General features: G+C 34.9%; 1 protein-coding gene across 6 annotated transcripts in view; it reads right to left on the bottom strand.

Annotated features, from left to right (window-relative positions):
* The window catches only part of LOC111503509 (uncharacterized), a 324,843-nt gene that overhangs the window by 233,487 nt on the left and 65,439 nt on the right, over positions 1 to 25,917 (bottom strand). For 4 of the 6 annotated variants that reach the window (XM_074175659.1, XM_074175667.1, XM_074175662.1 and 1 more), the window contains one exon: positions 20,181 to 20,213. The exons of the other annotated variants lie outside the window; for them this stretch is intronic. In XM_074175659.1, the coding sequence (XP_074031760.1) occupies positions 20,181 to 20,213 (33 nt within the window). The remainder of the gene's footprint in view (positions 1 to 20,180; positions 20,214 to 25,917) is intronic. 6 annotated transcript variants of the gene reach the window in all.

Genomic DNA, 25,917 nt, shown 5'->3' with positions numbered 1-25,917 from the left:
GAAATACACCATGAAACATTGTCAACCACCTTCAAAGAAAGGTTATTATTATTATTATTATTATTAAGAGCTTATTTATCAGAATCCTCGAAGAATGCTGATGAAACTTTCATATCGGTAGGAACAAGGGGAAAAGCCCAATGAAACAAAAACAACTGTCTGATTTTGCAGACAGGACAAATGAACTACGATATTCACAAATTGACTTCGCACATTCCTCGAGCAAAAGTATGATAGTCGCGAGAAAATTGATATTTTTATGATTCAGTTAAGAGGCCACACATACCCAAAACCAGTGCAATTACGAGACGCTCTATTATTTTATAGGAATTGTGGGAATATTACCTCTTTCATAGAGAACAAATGTCCCGCTAGAATAAAAGCTGAATGTTTTTCCACATTTCCGGCAGATTTATACGTAGCTACGTAGGGCAATTTGGTATTGCCCATTAGACAGCCAAGCTAGTGGAAAAAACGGCGTTTTCCTCAACGATAAATCATTTTTACGGGCATATTAGTAAGCCTTGAAGTTTACAAAATGAAGAGCGGAGTCCGTAATTGCTCGGATTCCAACCCTATACATATTTGATGGAATAATTTCATAGCGAATTGCGCACGTCGCTTCGCATGGATGTTCCTATTGACGTGATTAAAAGTACATGCGAACAATTATTGTTCGATTAAAACTACACACGACGAGTCGATTACTTTATAATTCTATTTGCTTCAATGAAAACAAAATGATTGACTGTTTGATGAAAATATTCAATGCATTCAAATGCATATTGTATACCGAGAGCTCGAAGACATTCAATAAACAAGAAGCAATAAAGAAGAAGCACTTCTATATCTCAGACTCTCGGTGGAATCAAGCGGGCTATGGAACTCATATATTTCTCGTGAAATGACAGCGACTCGCTTCTGTTGACAACTTCTTGTATTTGAGTTGAGTTCTGTAATCAAGTGCTGCCCATCCTTGTACTTGGCTATACCGTACTGATGACGGCCAGTAAGCGAGAAACATATGTTTGCCGTTTGCAGTATTGAGTGCTTTCTCTATGAATTTTCTTTGCTTCAATATCGACCAATATTTCGAAGAATCAGTTTGAGCTTCATGAACCATTGAAATTATGGAAGTATTCAACTTTCTTATTTGGAGTACCAACTTTGCGAATTACATTTTTTCACTTAAAATTTGAAATTCCAAAATGGAATTTAAAAAAACTATTTGGCACTTTTGAGTCTCCATCATTGAACAATAAATGTGGGAAACTTTCAAAGAAAAGGAGGATGAAAATGAAACTACTTATTAATATAGATCATACAATATACACAACAGTTTTTTCGGATACAAACTGGAAGAAAACATTTTTATCTCAAAAATATATCTTTCTCAATTCAAACATGTTCTACTTTTTTTAAAGGACAAAACACAAGCACCACATAAAAATCATCTTCCAGATGAAAGAGTTTTTGAACACTGAAGTTCGAGGTGTACTGAGTTGAACCTCAATACCATGAGCAGCCACAGTGCGTTGCGTGATAATAATAAAAATAATAATTTTATTAGTCTCAAGAAACACACAGTTTTTAGACACGTCAATACATTTTCTAAAATAGGTGTGAGAGGATAAGATTCGTCAATATAGTTTCTAAAAAATGCTTGTAGATAAATTAGAGTTAAAAAAAATACAAGTTAACAAGATAAAATTCCAATCGTATAAAAATTGACTGAAATGTAAAGCTTTTACAAATTATAAATCACATATTATCTAACATATTATATATATTCAAAGTTGAGTAAAAGTTTGGGAGGTGACCACAAAAGTGTCTCTTCTTGAATAACTTCGAAAAATTTATCAATTTCATATAAAGGATGTTTGGTTAATATTTTCTTCAATAAGTTTTTAAATCTTCTGAATGGCAAGTTATGAAATTCGACAGATAAGGCATTGAATAGCTTAATTCCTATATTATCAGTTCATTTCAACCTATTAGCTGTGGGAACAAGGTTTGATTTATTTCTTGTATCATGTTGGTGTATATCCTTGTGAGCAACTTTATTCATCAAGTTTTCATCAAGTCTTGTTAAATAAGAAGCTGATATTCATAGACAATAACTGAGTATAGGGTCATTATTTTAAGTTTTGCAAATATTGGTCGACACTTTTCATCATAATTGGCAGAAATTATGCTTCTTACTGCAGATTTTTGAATAACAAATATTCTATTGAGATGTACTTTTGATTCATTATTCCAATTGATTATACCATACCTAAGGACTGAATGAAAGAGTGGATGATATGTTGCAAGTGCCGCACTTTTATTTACTATTTTTTTAATTCTTCTGATAGCAAAAACTGTCTTGCTAAGTTTGCTACACATGCTATTTATATGGTCTATCCATTTCAGGTTGGAATCTATTTGTACTCCCAAAAATTTGGTAGAATTTTTGTTATCTCTATTTAAGCAAGTTGTTTCAAAAGTTAGAATTTCTGTTTTTTGTTCATTGAGAATCAAGTCATTTGGTGTGAACCATGATCGAGCTTTCACTAATATGTCAGTATGGATTATGTGAGGATCATCTATTTACCTATTTTTTTGCTCAAGGTTGCATCATCTGCATACAATATAGTTTCTATGTCTGACGAGTTTATCACGTGTTTAATCTACCTATTGAAGATGATCGCTTGGTGACTTAAACATTTATTACTACACCAATGGTTCCAAATAGTACAGCACGAGTAATCAAAATTTTCTCAGCTTATTTAGAACTTGCTTGAAACAAAATTTACTAGAATAGTAAAGAGATATATTAGAAAGAGAAGTAGCCCCAATATTGACCCTTGTGGCACTCCTCTTAATATTTTTCTTTTTTCACTTTTGGTATTTCCTAGATCTACAATTTGATATCTTTCGTCAATGTATGACTTCATCATGTCCAGACAGGCACCTCCCACTCCGTAGAAATCTAATTTGGCCAATAAAATCGAGTGATTAAGGTCTGTAAAAGCGCTAACATATTTTTCTTGGTTATCAAAGGCGTCTTTTATACTATTTGTGAGAAAGTGTTTTGCATCAGACGTCCATTTTCCTTTCCGAAATCCAAATTGATGAGGACTGAGATTATTTATATCTAAATATTTTACTAGTTGTTCGTAAATTATGTGTTCGAAAATCTTTGAAAAGGTTGGCAGTATTGCTATCTGTCGAAAAATTTTTAGTTCGGATGTAATGCCTTTTTTATGAATCAGCAGGATGCTACCAATTTTTAATTGCTGAGGGAAGTAGCCTTCACTTAGAGAAGTATTGATAATATCTGTTAACGGTTGAGTTATACATTCAATGGCACTCTTTATGGCTAAAACATTCACACCGTTTATATCTTCAGTTTTTTAAATTTTTTAACTTAGTTATGATTATGATCACCTCATCTGTCGTTACAGGCCTAAAGAACATCGACTTATTTGTGTTCATTTTTTTATCCATAATTTCATATTTCTAATATATACCGCTCTTGGTGGAATCAAATGTGCCAAGTCACTTGAACACTTCTCATGAAAGTATCTATAGATAAGAGACAAATCTCCAACCTTTCTTCGATGTTCCGGGCTATCAAGGTTGCACGTGATGTTATCGTCTTCAATCAAGCAGGAGGCTCTTTTCTGGATGGAATCCAGCAATTTCAGGGTATGTTTGAGGGCAGAGCTCCATACATGAGAACAATACTCCAAAGACGGTCTGATATGAGCTTTATAAAGCATTAAACGTTGCTGAGGTGTGTGTACAGTTTTCTGGTTCGAAACAGTGTTCTAGGCTTTTAAGAAGCAGCTATTGCAATTCCAGCGACATGATTGTGCCAAGACATATTGATGTCCATTTTAACCCCAACATATTTATCGAAGCAGAAAGCGGAATTGTCTGACCTGACATTATTATCTCTGGTTCGGAGACATTTATCTTCTTGGAGAAAATCGATGCTTGGGTTTTTGTGGCATTACTCTAACTTGGTCACTTTCACCCCAATTCGAAATTACCCTTAGATCCTCATTAAGATATGCAACCTCCTACAGCCGTGAAAATGTGCCTCTGTAGCCGATGTCCTGGAATCCAAATGGAATGACGAGACAAATGTGCTGTCGTGAGGCAAACAATATATTGGATTTTTGTTTTTTTTACAATAAGTCGTTTATATACAAAAAAAAAACGAATAACCCTGAAAACTATAAGTCAGAAAACAAATTTGATATATGAATTTACTGAAAGTATAGTCTGAAATTTGGAAACCATAAACCGATGAGAAAATAATAGAGAATCACGTGTTAGGAATCACACGTTAAAAATGTAAGACCTCGTTAATCCTTAGCTCGCACAAGTTTCGACTTCTTAGGGTTATCGTTCGTAGGGGTGCGACAGCTGGTTAACGGAAAAACAGATTTTAAACAGATTTTACATAACGCTAAAAGTTCGAAGTAGTATTTCTGACATTTGGGTATGTTTTACGTTCCACAATCTGAAAAATACCCAAAAAAATGACTTTCGTTAAATATCTTTATAACGTTTTGAAATCAATTAACATGTAACACATGAAAAATGTAACACAGTTTCGAGAGAAAACTATCAAATTGCACTGGAATTTCTATGGAATGTTGCTGAATCGTAAAAGGGCCACTATTCTGACTCTGACACTCGAAATTTTAATTAACTAGAAATTGCGACTTTAATCGCGAAATTTCGACTTTAAACTCTAACTTTTAACTCTCGATTTTGATCTCGATTGACTCGATTTTGATCTCGAAATTTCAAGAATAATGTCGAAATTTCGAAAACATGTATACGCATGAATATTGACGAATTAGCGTTGCACGTTGTTCAGATAAATGCATTGTTTTTTGTGTTACTTCACGTTAAAATTTTGGCGTTTGACGAATAAGAACCAACCTTCAACAAATTCAAAATTCTCAAAAAATGCCTACCGTTCAAATACCTAGAAACTTCATATTGTGCTCTGATCAAAAAGAGCATACTTGTATGTCTCTATTAAAATATAGAGCACTATACCGACAACAACACAAGCAATAGAAAATAAATTAAGTTCAAAGACCATGAAAAGTTCATTTGAGAGATGTCAATACTATCTATCACCTTCGATTTCAATTTGAATGGGAGTGTATATATTTTCAAGTATTCTACATTTCCAAATACAGAAAAACACTGCATTAATTTTTATAATAGGGCTTTTTGTTTTTTAAGAGCACCTTATAACATGTGAACAATTGTATGATGCGCATATGATCGATAGTAGTGATTTATATTTATTTATATTCCAATACATTTTACTTTATTTTATCTTATCTGTACTAAAATTCACATCTATCTTGAATTAGTCAAACTGGTTTAGACTTTCGCCGCTGACGTTTTCAGTGAGGTTTTCAGCTTTCAAACTCGAAAAATAATGACACTATTTTGAATTTAATACTAAACATTTTCTGTTCTGTTTCTGAAAGCGAAACAACTGATATTTATCACTTGTGATGCACTGTTTGAAACCCTTGATGTAGTAATGAATATAACTGGAGTTTTATCCCAAACCGTTATTTCAACACCTCGACACGTGTTTCGATCACCAAGTGATCATCTTCAAGATGAAGATTAAACTGTGATATATCACTTATCGCTTACTCAAGTGTGCTTTATTCTAACTGGATCATACCTTGTACCTTTATATGAATTGTCCAATGAAGCTTATTATTATTATTATTAATCCTCCATTTGTATTGGATCTACAAATCAATATGAAAATGTTGATGAACATTTGAAAAAGAATTCTCAGGATTTCATTTCGGAAATATCTGACTGAAATTTTTTCGAGGCATATATATTTTCTTCTGATGTCTCTCTTTCTTATAGATGAAGTGAAATTGGCTAGTCTATTTTATCTTCTATTGCTGCATATCATTGAAACGAAAACTAAAATCTTCAATATCTAGTAGTATGCATGGACAGAAATATAAAAACACCTAGTATATTGTCCACCAAAATTTCAATTTAATCGAAGTTATTGGAGTTGGAAACTATTCCCTAATCATTATATACAGCAAAAACCCGCCGAGACGCATCTATCACAAAAAGTTATTAATTAAGTTCACGAAAAGTTGGAAATTGCTCTCACACAACATGAAGTTGAACTTTACAAAAAACAGGTTTTTGTTGATGGAATTCGAAAAACTAATCCTGTCTCTCACAGATTGCTATGGGAAAAATGTTAAATGAATATTTATCATTTCTCTACTTTTTCCTGAAGTCATGATGTGCCAGAATCGCATCCAGTTTTTGATAAAGTCTATTTCAAGAATAAGGTAGTAAATTTTCGGAATACTAATTTCCGAAACCTAGAAATACATAGGCTGGCATAATTTACAAATGCCACGTTTTATTAAAAACAAAGTTTACTGTCTAACAGGAGTAATTCCAATTACAAGACAAATATAATTAAGTTTGCAGCTATGACTAAGTATGAGTACAATGGAATATAACGCATAGCATATAAAATCAGCAGAGTAATAAAGTAGACCCTGTAGGCCTGAGATCCTAATGCACTTGCTATCAGCATGTCCAGCATATGCGGTCTCGGCCTATATCCATCGACATAACGCGGCCCTAAGAGTGCTATATTAACATCTACGGCACTCTTACGGTATTGACGAGACACCGGTGTTGCCCTACGCTCCGGGGGATATTGAATCCGTTGTGGGGAACGAGAAGTGCCGAATTTATTGGAACTATTCGTTCCCCACCCTCAGGCTCATACAAGCTAATAAGCCTGATGTAGTTCTTCTCGACCACCAGACCAAAACGATATTTGTCGTGGAGTTTTCAGCTCCTGGCAAGACGAATATCGTCAGAAAAGAGGAGGAAAAAATAGAATATCAAATTTTCTCTTCGAACTCCGCAGACTCTATCCAGATCACTCTGTCAAGATGGTTGTTCTGATTATTGGAGTCCTTGGTGGAATGATGTCCTCTCTACTCTCGAATCTTAAAATCATACCGGCTTGCCGCACTAAGGCAGAAATCTTAGCCGCACTGATGCAGAAAGCTGTCATTCTTAGCTCACTACGTTTGCTCAGGGCACATGATTCTCGGACCCAATGATCACTTACCACACGGTGTGGGGAGTGGTCATTGGTTGATAATGCTGGCGCGCCGTCCCGAATGTATCGGGGCTTCGGGGGATAGGGCCTGACCAGCGCACACTACGGTAAAAAAAAATAAAAAATAATAATCGTCTTTATTGTTACCCAGCTGTAATTACATACAAATATTTAAATAAATTAGAGAGCTAGTTGCTGACATAACAAAAGGCGAAGTTCAACTCAGTTAGCACAAGTGCTACTGAGTTGTTCTTCCACTCAGTATCACTGTTATACATTCAAATAATAATAATAAAAAAGAAACATATACTGTAGAATACTAATAGAGTATTGGCAGTGTGCAGAGAGTTGAAACACAGTATTTCACTTATGGGTTGTAATTAGATTGTAGTTCGACTTGCATAAAAAATAGTTTGTTACGATTTATATACTTTAAGCGTCCAAATCGAACAACAAAAATATCTGAATAGAAACTATTATAAATTTTACAGATGTTATAAACTAGGGATTTTATAAACGTTGATCCTAGGCAAAGGCAAATAGAAAAATATTTCGTTTCTACTACTTCGTCTCGGTAAGTGAAAATCTAGTTGAGATAACAAATCTCGGCAGTCAACCAGATTATGAATCAATTTTATATGAAGATACAGGCATAATATGTTCTTCTGTTTTCAAGGATTAGAGGGCAAATTTATTTAGCAACACTCTAGTATCAATTCCTTGGGATGGTTAAGCTCCATCCAGTTTGTGAGCCCTGTATTTTATAAAGATTATTTGACAAGATTCGAGTTGCTGTATATGTACATTGTATGTAGGTGACCAGATTAAGGAGCCATATTCCAGACGAGATCGGACATATGCATTAAAAAGTGTTATAAAACATTCTTGGTTTTTAAAGTCTCTACATGTCCTGAAGATAAGGCCAATATGATGCCCAGATATTTAGTTTCTGTACTTTGTTCTATTATGACGTCATTTATTGCATAGTCAAACTGTATATTGTTGTGCTTGAGGGTGTATTTCATAAATTTACATTTTTGAATATTCTGTGGAAACTTGTTTAGTATGCACCATTCATGTATCGAATTAACTTCCTTCTGCAGGATAAGATAGTCCTCGGTTGATTCAATGGGTCTGAAAATCTTCAAGTCATCGGCAAAGAGTAATATGTTACTAGGGATGTTTGAAACAATATCATTTATAAACAAAGAAAATAGAAGAGGAGCTAGATTACTTCATTGAGGAGCACCACTAGTTGAAGTGAATTCTGTTGATTTGTGTCCTTTGTATTCTACAAATAGCGTACGATTCTAAAGATAAGACTGTGGTAAATTCAACAGTTGACAATCGGAACCAAAAGAAAAAAATATGAATAAACGTTAGTTAACGAAGTATATAATGAATATTTTTGTAATTTGTGAGTATTTGAAAATATAGAATTATAGGTTTCCACTGTTATTTACATGTTTTGATATTTCTAAAACTACCTACATTAAATTCAACATATACGTAAGTTCAATATAGACTGTTAAAAAATCTGAACTGAACTCCAACAAAATAAAACGAAAAATATGTAAAATATTACGATTTATTCAATCAAAAACATATAAAAAATGTTAATTGAAAAAAAATTAAAATAAGCTTCTGAGCTATAGTATACAGTGTTATGTTATAAAATTACGACTTCATGTCTCGAATGATTTGAATCTACTCATGACATCGATGACAGTAAGTAATGACATTCATTCGCTTATTTGATTAAATCCCATAATTTTTTCCATATTTCTGTAGTTACTTGAGATATTGATTTGTGGAAAACGTTACCTCTGATTTAAACACATAAATTCTATTGGATTAAGCTCACAATGATGTGGTGGCTATGCGAAGTATTTCAATTCCTCGTTTTTCAGCTTGCTTCAACGACATATTTGTTATGTGAATGGCTAATAATTCTATTTTTGTCATTGTATCGTTGAAGATAAATATTTTAGAAATTGACCACGTTGCAGTTAAATTTTTGTTCCATTGAATACTTGTGGTAAAGTTCAACTAATCGAGAGTGAAAACCTGCATTGTTCATCACAATAACTGCATTTTTAGGTATGAATTCAATCATTTGTTCGAGATATTCTTCGAACACGTTTTCGTCCATCTATTCTTGATCATCACAGGTTTTTTTTTCAATCAAACAAAAGTGAACCCCCTCCTGGAAAAATCCATTCACACTACAATTAGTCGTCGACCCTTAGCCTCCTCTAGCTGTTTTTTTGTTTCTGCAACTTCTTCCTACAGAATGTCCTTCATTAACCATATACAGTAGCATAACCAGGAATTTCGTTCGGGGCGGGGTCCAAAACCGGGGGGTCCAAATCAGGGGTACCCCATCGGAAAAATTTTTGTAAAATAGGGTACTAAATAGAGGGTTTCAAACCAGGTTTAACACTTTTCATAATCGAAAAAACTTCATGTTTCAAAGAAATACTTTTTGAATTCACGATTTTTCAATATTTTTATTCCTTTTAAGATGAAGCAAAGTGTGTAATTGTGTTTTATCCAAATAAACATAAATATAGTGTTGTAGTTTGTCCAGAGAAAAAAACAACAGTGTAGAGCAACAGTTAAAATATATTTATAACGTTCAACATTACATAAATAAATTTAACAAAATGATGCTGGCATGCGAACTAGACTTATTGTGACAGTCCAGCCGAAATTCGGCCAGATATACAAACACCGCCATTACACTACCCCAGCGGCTGATCTCAAATATATTTTTGATAATTTATGATTTAAACAAAAAGAAAAACTTACAATGGTATGATAATTTAATGTTTGTAGACAAGTTTAATAACTTTCCTTTCTTTCACCTGCACCATGCCTAATTTATTTTTTGATATGTCTTAAAATTTCGGAGGTTCCGGACCCCCCTTCGCTACACCACTGACCCCATGTTTCGTCTAAATAATCAATATTCTTGTTTTCTGTCCTATTTTTTTATTTTTCTTGAGTAGTCTCGTCTCCAACATACAATATCTTCGGAATCGACAAACATTGACTGTCTGCCAAGTCTTTCGTATTTGAAGTTTAAATCATTCAAAACTTTCCAAAGTTCAGTTCTAGCTGTTGTGGGCACATCATGATCATCTACTTGGAATAGGTATAAATGGACTATCCTACCAACTGCATTTTTTTTAAATTGTCCAGCCCCACTTTTGATAATTTTAGGTGATTAGTCGCGATTCTTTGTTTGCAGGCATGTTAGGCGTACACATTCTCGAATCATGTAGGAATCTCATTGCTTTTGTAACAGTCCATTTTGTTTTCAATGATTTTATTAGATGAACATCTAAAGTTTTTGGTAATCCTGTATTACATCGCGTCTTGCGTTCATACGGTTTGGTTTTGACTATTCTACGTAAAGTTGAGAAAGGAATTTCCGTCAAATCTGATGTCGGTTGTAAAATTTGTTTTCCTCCAAACCAAACTTTAGATGTAGATTCTTATATACATTGAAATATACTCTCTGTGTTTCAATATTCAAATGCGTCCGAATCTTATTCACTGGTATCTCTTTTTCGCATTGTTCACCATCGCTATTGCAAGCACTACACAGGAAAAAGTCTGCGTTGTTATCACATTCGTTATTACTATTAGTACTCATCCAAGGACACCACATTTTAAACAGATAACAAAAATTTTAAGTAATTATAACTGCACCAATATCGAATTTCATCACTCAAATCGCGATCAGTTCCTGAACTGAACACGACGGTGATTACCATCCCCACATTCCTCAATTTCGATTCGTCACCGTAACATGACTTCAAATTTAAGTATTCACGCCATAATTACCAAAAAAATCACAATAAAAATACACAATAGTAATAATCATCAGAGTTTTGCATCCAATGCAAACATGGGCATCCTATAAATAAAGTATATCTCATAAAAATTACAAACAGCGTAATAATTTCGGTCATTTAAAATTTCATAGCGGGAGGATGTTTATTTTGTGCCACTTCATGCCTACAAAATACATACTCTTCCATTTTGAACTCTGCTATTTTCATTTTTATTGCTGTCCCTATTTCGCATCGAACTGGACGACTCCCGGCCAATTTATTGCCGTTATCAAATTCTGTCGCAAAATTTTCTGCTCGTCAATCCGAAACCATAGGCGTATCCTAGACAAAGACCAGTAACGTAACCACGAATTAAATATTAAAATTAAGACAGAGACCAGAACACAAAGTTAATTATATTTTGTTTGAATTGAATGAATATTCCTCAATGATTCATTTGAAATTATGATCATGAAGTATTTTTGTTCGCCAAAAAGCAATGCTTTATCAACACACGATAATCCTTTTCACCCATTTTCTTCAAACTAACAAAAGTTGCTACACTCAAAATGTTCTATCCCACAAATAAATAGTTCGATAGCTGTGAAATTCTTACACTTGCCTTCTGAAGGTTAAAATTGAATTTAATATCAGTAACGCCATCTGTTTGTTGGCCAACCAACTATTCAGCCTACCTATTATTTCTGAGTTTCAGTGGTGTCTCTTTAACATTGGTCCTTTATATTTTTGTAATGAATATGCTCAGTTCTTTATTGCAGTGGAAGTGGTGCCTTAAAGGAAAGTCGAAAGTCAAACTTTGCATCTTATAATCTGTCACTAAGCTAGCAGTATCAAGATTGAATATGATGGACTCGATGTTCTAAAATAGTAATAGAATAGTTGGAAAGTACACTCCTGAATAGGAGTATTGTGGCAAGTTCTCCAATTATATTGGAATAATCCTCCTGAATATGGACCTATAACTTGAATGGTATCGTAACTTATACATTTTCCATTTCAATATCAAAGTAGGTCCCCGGTATACTGAGCAATGCGGACTCCGCCGTCACTGACCTCGAGTAACTGTCAGGGGCGGAAACGCCGGGAGGTAGATATTATTAAAAGCTTATCGACTAGTTGAGGGTTGCTGAAAATATAACCGACTCGTAAAAGTTGTCTGGTAAAAGTGAAATGCTCCGAATGGGGGAAAATCATATTTTCCTGCCTAAGAATCCCGCAGGGCTTGCTGACTGAAACACGGCCGCTTATTTTCATGAAAAGATATTGGGGGAAGGTATTTTCGTAGTGCGGTGGAACATGTGTGGAAGTTTTTTCAATGCCTTCAAGAAGAGGGGTTGTTCCCTCGTCGTTCCTTGACGAAAACTAGCACGGTCAAAAGAGAAATAAGTATTCAAGTTGAAGAACAAATTTAGTTATAATAATAAATTGTTTTCAAGTCAAGTCGAATATATTGGTTTGGAAGTGTTATAAATAGCACGGAACAAACACTTGTTGAATATGTCATGATATATCAAATACTAATAATGAGATGAAACGAGGAAATGACAAATACGAGGTGAGCTAAGAAAAAAGGAATGAATTTTGTTTGCTAAAGAATTTTTCATTTGTAATTTAGATTATTTGCAATGTAGTTTTAGCGGGCAGTTTTTCAAGTAGAAAATTTTTCGATTATTTATCAAAATTCAATTACCTACACTGCCATTTAATAGACTGACACCTATCAGAAAACAATATCAATATAAAGTCGACAATTTCCGATAACTGAAAATTGAATTTCTTCAGAGTATCATTTCTCGAACTAGGCTGAAGCGAACAACAAAAAACATGTTTGTCATCGCCCCATATGCCTGTGAACGAGGTGACCAACCGCATATCCGAATTTGCCCAATTCCTCGTATGAGGAAGAAAACTTCACAAATTGAGTGGGGATACTTGGAGACTTGTTGTAAATCTGTTTAAATCTGTTTCAAAATATGTTTTTCCGTTAATCAGCTGTCGCCCCCATACGAACGACAAATTACATAAAGGAACAATTCGTTCGACAAGGCCAGTCTCCAATTATCTACACTGAAAGTTAATGGACTGACATCTATAAGAAAACAACCACTCCCCTGCCTAATACCACGCTAGATTATATCCGACAGGTGTCAGTGCAGGTATCACTGAAGTTATTCCTGCATATGCTGTTAGCAATATAACACACACAATCGATTTTCAATTATTGGAACACACCTGCAGACCGGTTTCGGGCTGTTTGGCCACTCGTCAGTGCAAGGTAGTGTCTATCATCAACATAAAGTCGATGATTTCCATATGCAGGAATAACTTCAGTGAAGAATCCTGCACTGACACTTGTCGGATATATTCCAACGCCCTTCGTGGTATTAGCCAGGGGAATAGTTATTTTCTTATAAATGTCAGTCCGTTAACCTACAGTGTAGATAATTTGAGACTGGCCTGAACGAATTGTTCTTTTAGATAATTTAATTTTATCTAACCCAACAACCCGAATTCTGGCTGTTCAGTGAAATTATCAATCACATTGAAGTGTTAGTTAATAATGAAATCATCTTTATTATTCCATCAACAATACATGACAATGCATAATTAAAAAAACAGTAGTTCAAACTGAACAAGAACAATAACTCCAATATTAGTTCAAGTAAACACGTCTTAAGTTTGTGTTGACAGACAATTCCTAACTTTTGATCAACTTTTTTTTATGAATTCAAAGTTTTCATTGCACCGGATGAAGAATTATAAAGGCGAGCAATGTAGTACCTGATGAATTGTCTATACATTTTAGTCTTGAACTTTGCTATAGCAAAGTATTGGTGTTATCTGTTATATCTCTTGAAGTCAATCAAAAATGAGTAATCGTAATCAATTTTTTTTTCAATCTCTCCAGTATAATGGAATCTGAGGCGTTTTCTGACGCATTTCTATAGAAATAACAAAATTGATAAGCGGTATGATAAACTTGATAAGAACAATTCAAAGGACATTATTTATCAAAATTAGTAAAACATGACTCAACCTCTAACGAAAGCACCAAACTCTTACGAAGGTACGAAATAGATGAACACTTCAATCTAGTATACCACCACTATTATAATCTTCATGCAGTCATTGTTCACTGTGGTTCTGGCGTTGAATCTGGACATTACTACGCATTGGTCAAAGACGAAACGGACTGGTTTAAGTTTGACGATAGTCGTGCCACTAAATATTCTGGCAATATCTTGAATTAATTGGAGCCTCTGGCGACACCCTACATTTTATTCTATGAAAATGAGGATATTAGTAGATCAAGATCTTCAGATGATGTGGTGCTGCGGGTTTTCCCAGGTTTTCCAGCAGCTTAAAAAGCAAAAGCGCCACTGGAATCAATCAAGTCGCCCCGGAGCGCCAATTACTTTTTTTGTTGTTTCATAATTTCATAATTTGTATTAGTTTCAATAAAACTTCCAGAATTATTTCCTTCAAATTGATAGGATCAATTTTTGGGAAAGAAATGTTTTCGCTTCGTACTTCTCCATTTTTATACAAAATAAAATTGGAAATCGTCCAAAAGAAGAAAGAGAGCAATTCATTTCAAAATAAAACTCTTCTCAAAGATGTGTGCCTCCCAAAAATATGCCACTTTCCACTTTAACAGGATTCCTATGGCTAGGATTTCACTTCACTTCACTTAAAGTTCTTGGCCTTTGCTTCCAATAGGCGCATTTAGCCAGCTCGATTCGAGGGGGCGCAGCTGTCTTGCACGCAGCAATGCTGTCACCCCTTTTTTTCTAGCTTTTTTTCTATTATTGTATAAAAAACACTTAAAAAGTTTTTAGAGACTTCCAAATTTTTCACAGATTCAACACATTAAATTGTTAAAAACCTGTCTCCACGTGGACATCCGGTCCACCCCGGCCTCCAACCGGCGTGAATGGGGACAGGAGTTATATAATCCACTATAACACTCTCACGTGGACATCCGGTCCACCCCGGCCTCCAACCGGCGTGAATGGGAGTGCTGTTTCTTTACAATACTTATAAACGTTCACAAATAACTTTTATATTAATGCTAGCACGTTCTATGACGCCAGACATACACAACACAAACTCTGGCTAGGATTTAATCAAATAAGTGAATGAATATTATAACGTACTGTCATCGATGACATGAGTAGATTTAACTCATTCGTGACATCAAGTCGTAAATGTATGAATGGACGGTGGGACGATAGCCTGGTGGCTTGCTTCACTCACTCAATCGACCGCTTTGTGAATCGGTGGTTCAAGCCGCGAGGCCGGATGATCGATTTTCACTTCCTATCGTCCAAACCGGAATCACACGTTGATAGGTAAGACCTCGTTAGTCCCTAGCTCGCACAAGTTTCGACAGTTCAAACTGATTGCTTCATCTTGTAATGTCATCCAGATTGGTACTGAAGAGGCAATAAGGCAAGTGACTTATTCCGAAACATCGGATATCCGCCATTGAGGACGACGGTGTTACATGTAAGTGAAATGTTACCACTTTCATATACTATATTGTGTAGCAATCATGTGATTAATATCTGATTCAACTCCATGACGAATGTGTGAAGTACAAAATTAATAGGAAAAAATTTATAATTCAATGTTTATATTACAGTAGTTATTCAGTTTGAATTTGAAAGTTACTTCTTTGCATGATTTAGACATATTTGTGAAGATCTGAAGTATAAATAAACAAATCAGGTCCGTATTCAAAAATTGGTTTTTTGTTTGGAAAACAACTGGAAAATTTGTAAATTTTAGATTTTTTCTCGAAAGGGTTCTGAATATTTTATAGTCATCAATCTAGGAACCCCCAATAGCTCTTTTTTCTCCATTTAATTAAGGCTCTATTTTTAACTATTTCCGAAATATCTATAGTGGTTCTTCTTACCTTGGACATAATGTATACATTGTCACAATAACAACAGCACTTTGTCTACTGAAAAAATAAACGATATGTTTATAACCATTTGAATAAAGTATTCAAGAAACACTTTCTTGTGAGATTTTTACTGGGCATTTTACAAAACCACAACACGTGTTTCACTAACCCATAGCTTCCTTAGGCGTGTTCATACTCCGTATCAACACGTCTAAGGAAGCTATTGTATAGCAAAACACATGTTGCGGTTTTGTAAACTATTCAGTTAACATTCCAAAATAAAGTTGTTGTTAACTACCTTGTGGATTTGCATCAAGTATCGACCAATTCCATCACATAACATGAATAAAGTATCACAATGTATCACTCGTATCGTTGTATAATATTTTCAAGAGATTTTTTTCATCTAATTCAATCTAATTGATACATTAAAAGACAAAAAACCTTTGCCTCACTTTAGAGCAAATATTGTCCAGCACTTATTATCGCAAAACAAAGCATCGTTGTCCTGGTTTCACGCAAAAATTCCATCTAGATAAGCTAAAAACAAATAGTTATATATCTTGAACAGCCATAATTAGACTAGGTATTATAATCGATGATTAAAGAGCTCTGACAAACTGTTATCAGAAGGTTATTATTACCTCCCAAATATTATTTCGATAAAAATCCGCTCAGGGCGCCCGCCTCACATCGAAATATCACACAACAATAGAGGACTCACCTTTTAAACCCGCTAAAGTGGTAGTTCAATGCAAGACATTATTAATTGTAACAAAATTTGAAGGCAGTAAGGTTTTGATATCTCAAAATTGGCATTTATTTTCCATAGTCGACATTTTAAACTATTGATTATTCATAATCGACTGTCGATTATCTATATCTCATTCCTGTAGCGGAAGACGTTAGGCCTGTAGCGATATAATATTAACGACATATTGTTAGCGATATACTGCAAAGAAATATTCATGTCAGTGGAAGATAATTCAGCTGATCGTGGGTAATAAAAATGCGGTGGGAATACGATACTAATACCTCAGTTGAGAAACACCGTAAGAAAATATTCGCGGAGCGACCACCAAGTAAGTACTTTGGAGATATGTTACTCGCTATATGTTGTGCAATCGCGCGACTATGGACATTTTTATCGCCTCCCTTCCAATTTCAAGTATCTATTCTATCTGTGCGTATCGCAAATCGTATATCCATTACGATATATCGCTTATGTTATATCGCTTCAGTGTGAACTGCACCTTAGAATACCTGGGTGAGATATCGTCCGTGGAGGTAAGAGTCCTCCTAAATAATAGCCTCATCCTAAAGTGTGTATATCCATGCCAAAACGATGTGAGATGGAATGAGATGTGTAACTGAACCTTCGAAACAACTGAAGTTCTCATCATAGAGAGCATTGTCACGGTATTACAAGGCTCTGTCGAAATGCACTTCATTTCCTAGTACTCGTGGGACCTTTTCTGTAACTAAAAGTAACCAAAGAAAAGTCGCCAAACGTCAAAGAGATGGACGTCGACCAAACGACCCCAACTGTCCTCCCTTCAACAAGAGCTTCTCAACTCCTAATCCTATACACAAACCTAGGAGGCTAGTTGGTGCAGCTAGGAAGTGACTTATCGTTTCCTAAAGAGCGTAATATCTGCTTTGGTCCAAATACTTGAGCAGAAGAAGCAGAATCTGCAGCAGGAAATGAAACAAACTCCCATGAGAAGTTCTGCAAAGGGTTAGGATCAAACGATAAATCACCCAAACGGGGTGAATGGTTGAATGTAATGTATCGTCTGGTACCTATAACTGATTTATAGACGCCCTTATATGAAAATGTTGCAGTAATTATGCAGTGGGAGTCTTGAACATCTGACATCATCTGGAGACCTACTTACCAAGCCACACATGTGTTGCTTACTTACGTGACAATGCAGTCGCAGACTAACCGCCGTTCAGGTCATTTCTAGACTAAGGAAAATGTGCCAGTGTCAGTTAACTTTGGAGTAGACTGTCCTTCACAAGGAAATTCAAGGCCGTGGTAGCAGAGCACATAGCATTATGTCAAGCAAAGCCGTGATAACAGAGCACAAAGCATTATGTCAAGAAAGTAGCGGGAATAGATCATTTGAAAGCCGGCGTGAAAGTATTGTCCAAATCATTTTTGTAGCTAGGTTGGCACAACTATCCTCTTATCTCGGGCGGAGTTTGAGCACTCTGCATCAATAAGTTTGTTTACAGTACTCAGTTTGTTAAGAGTACTTTGCGATTTTTATAATGGAAAAAATTATTCGAAAAAAGGTTTACCGTAAATCGACCGTTCAAAATAGTTGCGTATTAGTGGTACAAAGCATTCAAAAGCTATCGAGATGTGGTGGAAGATTTGCTTCGCTCTGGTCGGTCAGTCATCAACATTCTCAACTAAACTGAATTTCACCAAAGTAAAGGAAGTGGTGAATGAAAATCGTTGTTTGAGTATGAGAGAGAGCCGCTAAAATTTCTAAATTTCACGAATCAGGTTACATAATTTTGAAGAACGTATTTTTAGACATAACGCATTGCCGTTCGTCTAGTGTCAAAATATATTAATTTTTTGCAAATACTAAATCGCATAAAGGTCGCTGAAGATATGTTAGAACTAGTCAATTCCGACCCCACATTCATGAAATGCATGGTAACTTGTGATAAGACATAGGTTTATGAAGTTGATATGCAAACGTCAACAAGCTTCGGAATGACGCCTTCTAGATGAGCCGAAACCAAAAAAGCTCGTTGAAGTCGAGCAGAAGTGAAGGTGATATTAACTGTTTTTTTTATTATTGCAGTGTTATGCACTCGTAATTCTTGCCAGAAGGAGAGACAGTAAATAAAGAATATCATTCAAAAGTTATGCAGCGTTTGAAAGAGCAAATTCGACGAAAAAGACCAGATTTTGCACCACAATAACGCAGCATCTCACAAGGTTATAATTTTGAAGGAATTTCTGAACAAAAACTCAACAAACATCATCAAACAGCCACCGTATTCACCTAATATGTCTCAGGCCAATTTTTTTTCCGAACCTAAAATTACCACTTCTAGGCACCCGTTTCCAATCGATAGATGACACAAAAAAATCGCAGCGAGTAGTGAAATCGATTCCAAGAAATGCGTTAAAAAATGTGTTGATGATTAGGTCGTTCGTTGGCGTAAGTATTGTCGTAAATCATCTCGTAAAAAAAATAACGTCGGCCGCCGCTGGTCGTCATGAATCAATTGTGACGTGGTCAAGATCGCGCTCAACTCGACGTGCGCTTCGCGATGGTTCTAGTTAGATCCCGCGTCGCTTCGATAAACTTCTAGCGAATTCCCTATTGACTACAAGATAATTGATATAAACGTTACTCATACCCCGATCGGAAAGTCAAATAACAGTGCGGTGCAAAGTGAATTCAAATGAAGCCTTAGACTTTTGAAAATTAGTTTGAAGTGTTTGGTTGAGTCAACAGTGAAATAATGTTAACTCCGATTATTGTAGAGTGTAGTCACATTTGTAGTCACAGGGAAAAGTAACAGTATATTATTTCATAATGGGTCTACTTTGAGCCGATACAATGAACTTGGATGAATAATATATATTTTGCGTTCCATTTACCAACTCCCGGTACTTTTTGACATATAGAAGTAATCCGAGCTTAAACCGCCGCGTATAAAGTTTCGCAGAGCTACTGCTAGCTGTCCTGAAAGAAAACTCGCCAAATGAAGTTAATCTAGGGCCGATAACCGAAGTTTGAACTGTCAATTATCTATAATCGATGATCTATAATCAAACAATCGACTATAGATAACCCACAATTTGAAATAGATAATCGACTATTTGAACTGGATGGAGGTAGGTATGCTGTAGCCTTTCAGCATCTTTGTAGAGATATGGGTATGAGATGGTGTATGATCCTGAGCCTAAGTACCTACATTCCTTAGAATTTTTTATATTTTAAATATAGAATAACACCTTACCATACTATCTAGATAACAAAACATTTATTGCCATCTATAAAATGATCAAATCGAGTACATATATTCAACTAGATTACATTGGTATGTGTGAACCAAGAACTCAAAATGATACACTGCCCGAAAAAAATGTTTTTCCACATTCGTTTGAAATGTGATTGTGAAACAAAATTCATTACTAGAGGTAATCCCAATATTGAATCATGTTAAAAATGACGTACAAATCTGAATAACTATTAATGAAAATTGAAGTTCTTACCATCGGAATTCTGTGAATCCTCGAAACACGTACCTGTAAAATAAAAAGAATTAATCGGTTAACCTATCAAACCATATCAGAAGCCGACATAAACGTGTCAGCTTGCACGTGGAACTATAGTTGAGTATCCATGATGAAATGAAACAAACAACAAGTAAAAGAAAAATCCCAGTTAATGATCACTTGACAAGAATTCAATTCAATCGATCTAGGTAACCTTTCAATACTGGATGTTTCAGAAATTTTTTAAAAACCTATTGAATAACTAGTGAGTTTTGACAATACTGATCCTTCAATTTTTCGTTCCACCGCATCACTAACAAAAATACGAAAAAAATTGTGAAAATCTGTATATGATGATGATGATGAAGATATGATGATGATAATAGTATTATTCACTAAAAGATGGACGTAATAGTATATATGTATAGAAACGAACATAAGTACAATTGAATGAAAAAATTTTGTGAATCCAATGTAAAAATTAGAAACATAACAGAGATATGAACATGGGTATTTTGTTCAAAAATTGTGGATGGAAATAAACAAATATTTTCGAAAACAAGCTTTATTTAGATTCCCTGAAAAGATGAAAATGAATTTTAGAATAAATCCACCCATAAATTCATTCCATTACACAATTAATATAAAACTTGTCACAAGATTCACCTATTTCATAAAAAATGCAGTTTTTATAGAATTACTTAATGTCAAGATCAAGTGAGTATATTCTTATTTATTTACATAGGTAAATTTTGCAACCGGATTTTATCAAATAAATTGTGTGATGTAATAAATTACAGAGATTTATTTTCTTTCTTTTCAGAGTATGCAAATGAAAGCTTGTTTTTAATATTTTTACAATTAATTTTAATTTTTTATCGATGGACATGTTCCTTGATCTGATCATTTAATTTGCCAAGTTATAATTTATTGAAATTAGTACGTCGGCCATCTCGTTTTCCGCAGTTTTGATTTTTTCCTTTTGAACTCATTCATTTGGTGTCCATATCATGAAAGCGTATGAAAAAAGTGTCCACCATCTTTGGACGTTCCTTATATTGGATTTAGTGTGAAATCATTTCATTTTTCCTTTCAGAAGCCTCTTTCATTTGAACGGGTGTCATGGAAGTACATAAAAAAACTAGTTCACCATTTTGGGTAGTTCACCATATCGATTTTAGAATCACGTCTCCCTACTTATTGTGTTTTGTTCGTCAAGCCCGTTCAATTGATACCTATACCAAATGGGAAACTATGGAAGTTACAAATCGCCATTTTGTGGTGGCCGCCATATTGGATTTACATTGACGTCACTTTGTTTATCGTATTTCAATTATCAAGCCTTTTTATTTGATGCCTATATTATAGGGGTTATTACTGGAATGATAAATTTACAAATTTACCAATTGGTAAACTCCGCCATATTGTTTGTTTGAAGGTGATTGACAATGTTTCATGATGAATTCAATAGTTCGGACTTCCGTTGTCTAATATTATATAAAATGATTTGAAATCCCTGAAAGAACTAATAATAAATAAAAAATGAATATCTGAAAATAATAACTGTATTAAGCAAAAAACCTGAAATGGAATAATAGTGAAACAAAATAGAAGTATAAAACAATTGAACAATAAAATAAAAATAAAAAGTTAAGAAATTACAAGCCAAGTCACATCACGACGTTTCGATTGTTGGTATCCACAATCGTCTCCGGATGATGATATCACCCGAATACTAACAATCGAAACGTCGTGAAGTAACTTGGATTGAAATCTCTCAACTTATTATTTTTATTTTGTCGTTCAATTGTTCTATTTTTATTTGTATTTTATATAACTATTATTCCATTATTTTGCTTAATACAATTGTTATTTTCAGCTATTCATGTTTAATTCTTTATTAGTTCTTTAATGGATTTCAAATCATTTTATATAATATCAGATGACAGAAGTCCGAACTAATGAAATTCTAGGCGATATTGAATTGAAAATGAAAATTAAGGTAATCGTGCGTTGTCCCTAAAACAAAAAATGTGTTACAAATTTCAGTTTAACCGAATACTGGGACAGATGAATCTGAAGAAAAGCTTCCGAATACAAATGTCATCCTCAAAGATACCCTCATAAATCCTAACATAAGGGCTTGAAGTAACTCACTTGAAGGATCTCTTTATCGTACATGTGAAAATGACGAATTTCAGGATTTTTTGAAAAAATTCACAATGACCTCAGCTAATCTTAATATATAAAAATGGATGTTTGTTGGTTAGTTGGTTGGTTGGTAAGTGATAAACTTCTACATCGTTCAACCGATCGTGATGAAACTTGACATGTATAAGTAATTTTTCATAGGGAAGGTTTTTAGGCTATCAATTTTTCTGTAACTTGCCACTAGATGGCGCTGTAGAAACATTTTTTGAAAGCACTGTTCTATAACGCACGCCTAAGTTCGTTGATTCTGATTCTGCCAAAACATTGGAACAGCAGCGATACAGCAACATAGTACTAATTAGTACTACAACTACCAAATTCTACGCGGGCGAAGCCGCGGGCAACAACTAGTATGAAATAAATCACATCTATTTCAAGGTCTCTCCTTCTACCATTTCTTTTTCTTTATCAGGAAATTGCAGTTTCTCAACATTTTGTCACTTTCAAATCTAAGAAAGGCAAGAATTCGACACACCCACACTTGTAGAATATTCAATCAATAAAATCGTATGTTTTTTGTGGAAATTCAATCAAAACTGCTCCTTTACCAAATATATAACTGCAATTTTTCATTGACCCTGATAATGAAAGGTGTGTCGCTATACGAACATTTATCGTTAAATAATAAATATGCAATGAACTACGTATCTGTTCGATTATCGTCCATGTTGGAACGAAGTCAACTAATTTCATTATAAGAACAAGGCATACTTAACAAAGAATTTTAACAAGTACAATTTAGTCAATTTAGTAACATACACAGAAAACAAAGCTAATTAAATATAGGACATCATCTAACGAAATAGTTGAATAGTCGACTGCCACTCGAACGAATTTGTACAATTTTTTCATGGTACATTTATCAAAACGCATCTACAACATAACTTACAGCATTTTAGTGAGATTGCTGAGTTTATTAATATAACTGAATTATAATTGGTGGGGGGTATGCTTGTCCGTTTCAAGAGGCAACTAAAAGAGGTACCTAATCAAATCCAGTGATAGTTATGTTAGGTTAGGTCCAAAGTGGGTGGGTCTATTCGACCCTCCGCCGCAACCCGCAAGGGTTTATTGTGGCTCACACATATTCACACTCGACCAAATAAACCCAGTTTCTTAACGAAGCCGATTAGTTTGTATGGTGGGTAGTCTTTCAGGTCGGATGGTAAGAGTACGGCTCTGCCGAACTCTAAAAACCGGATTCGGTCCCCAGCGGGGCAGGCACAAATTATGTGCTCTGTTGTTTCATCATTTTCCAACAGAGGCGACACACACTGTCTTCCGACAGTCTAAGTCTTTGCATATGATGAATCAAATTACAGTGACCTGTGAGAATGCCTTTTAGACAAAGTGGTCCATCCCTACTGTAGTACAACAACTGTTTGGTATCGGTGAATGGTAGGGTGAATAGAAGCCTTGGAGTGAGCCAATCCTGGGAGATTCTGCCAGAAAATTCAGTGATAGTACCCGAGCCTTAACATGAATCACAACGGAGCCTCAGGGATACCGGACATCGTGTTAGTATATTCAGCCTAGCTTCCGTGCAGGGAGTTCCATATTCGAGGAAACTCAATGGAATCAAGTACAAAAAGTAAAAGTACACTCTTTGAGCGATTCTCTTCGCAATGGGAGTTGTACAAGCCAACCTGCAACACAAAATGGGGTTTCGGCGGTTCTTAGGAAGGTTTTTGGAAAGTTTGATATTGTTGTTATACAAGAGCTTTGGGTGTTTTTTTTGTCTCTTGGCAGCTGTCTGACTTGTTCCATTCAGTCCAAGTCGCCAAAAAACACTGCAACCTCTTGTGCTTATTGCGTTTATTTTACCATCTTCTCATGACACCCATTCCATCAGTTTCGTTCCCTGTACTAGTTTGTACAGGTTCCGTGTTAGATGTTCGTCATATTCTTCAGGATGTAATTTTGTACGTCCATATATAGTCTGCCTCCTTTGATTCAGTGAATCACATTTGCATAAGATGTGTAGAGCTGTTTCTATCTCTTCGTTGAATAATATGCAGCGGATGTCTCCGTTGTACAGCCCCATTTTATTCAGGTGTCCTCTAAGCGGACAATCACCGGTTAGTAACCCTGTGATTATTCTGAGCCGATCCCCAATATATTGAAGTAGTTCTTCGGTTCTTTTCTCGGACGCTTCCCTAATGAAGGGAGCCTTGGGTGTACAGAGACCCCAAGAATATGAAAAATTTTCGAGAAGTACTAAATATACTGCCTTTAAGTAACTTTCGTACTAGGCACTTGGCGGTGGTCAAATTGATGAAGGACATAACAAAGTCCTGATTGGATCTGCCTGCCTCCCTCAATATTTCGGAACCACTACCTATAAGGGATATGAAAGAGGTAGTGAATGCCTGCCGAGCAGACAAATTTCTGCTCAAATTGGGATGCGATACCACCTGAAAAGGGTGTTAGAAAAATCGGAAAAATTCTGAATATCGAGAAGCATATCAAAAATTTTGTTGTCATGAAAGATTTTGATTAATGAAAAATTCAAGAATAATATTATAGTTTTAATTGAAATTTCTGGAAATGTCCTTCTTCCAACATCTGAAAAAAAAATTGAAATTGTAATAAAGAACTAGAGCAAACGGTTTGCAATAAAGCTGAGAATTTTGAAAAAAAAGTGTCATTGAATCATAAATTCAACAATGAATACAATAAAAAATTAACATTCATTCAACAACCAAATGACTTTACAAACAGAAACAACAATCCAACAACTACCACCTCTGAAATGACATTTCAAAACATTATACTTTATATTTCAGAGTTATCTGAAAAGATAAACCGAAGTGGAAAAAGATATGATGTTAGTCTTGCAAATCGAAAAATATACTGCGGTTTATACTTTTACATAGAAAACCCAAAAACACGAGGGAAAAAACCAAAAATTGCATTTATGAGATTCCTTGTTCTTGTAATGACAGTTACATTGGTGAAACTTCAAGACCATTAAATGTACGTGAGAATGAACATTGCGATTACATCAGTAACTGCCAATTGACACGATCAGACTCCACTCTAGGAGAAGCTCAAATAATCAGTGTATATCATATTTCACATTTCAAAACTCCTTTGACATTAGTTGAGGAAGTTTGAGAATAAAACGAATCAAAGAAAAAAACTGCAACTAATATTTGAGTTTTACAATTCTTAAGACGGAGGCAGATAATCTGCTTGGCGCTGATATCCTCAACTATAGAACTTGAATGAAATTAATAAAAACACTTTTGTCTAATTTCCACAAGAGACTTTATTTTTACGACCGGTTTCGGGTTATATCCCATTATCGAATATAAAAACTAACTAATACATTTGAAAACTAAAAACGTGGTTATATAGGGAGTTTGTAGGTAAGCTGGATGGGGAGGTTATTAAATGAACAGGGTGCCAACTATAAAAATTCAACACTGGATATTACAGAAATTACCTGGGTTGTTAAACTTATAAACTCAAAAGTTGAGTCCTACATAAATCGAGTTGCTCGTTTAGGGTTATATATTTC

Source organism: Leptinotarsa decemlineata, unplaced genomic scaffold (genome assembly GCF_025532065.1).
Source record: "Leptinotarsa decemlineata unplaced genomic scaffold, Ldec_3_MD MMD2_tig00001064_RagTag_RagTag, whole genome shotgun sequence".
Classification (NCBI taxonomy): Eukaryota; Metazoa; Arthropoda; class Insecta; order Coleoptera; family Chrysomelidae; genus Leptinotarsa; species Leptinotarsa decemlineata.
The sequence above is the reverse complement of the archived record's forward strand: the minus strand, read 5'-3'. Positions and strand labels throughout refer to the sequence as shown.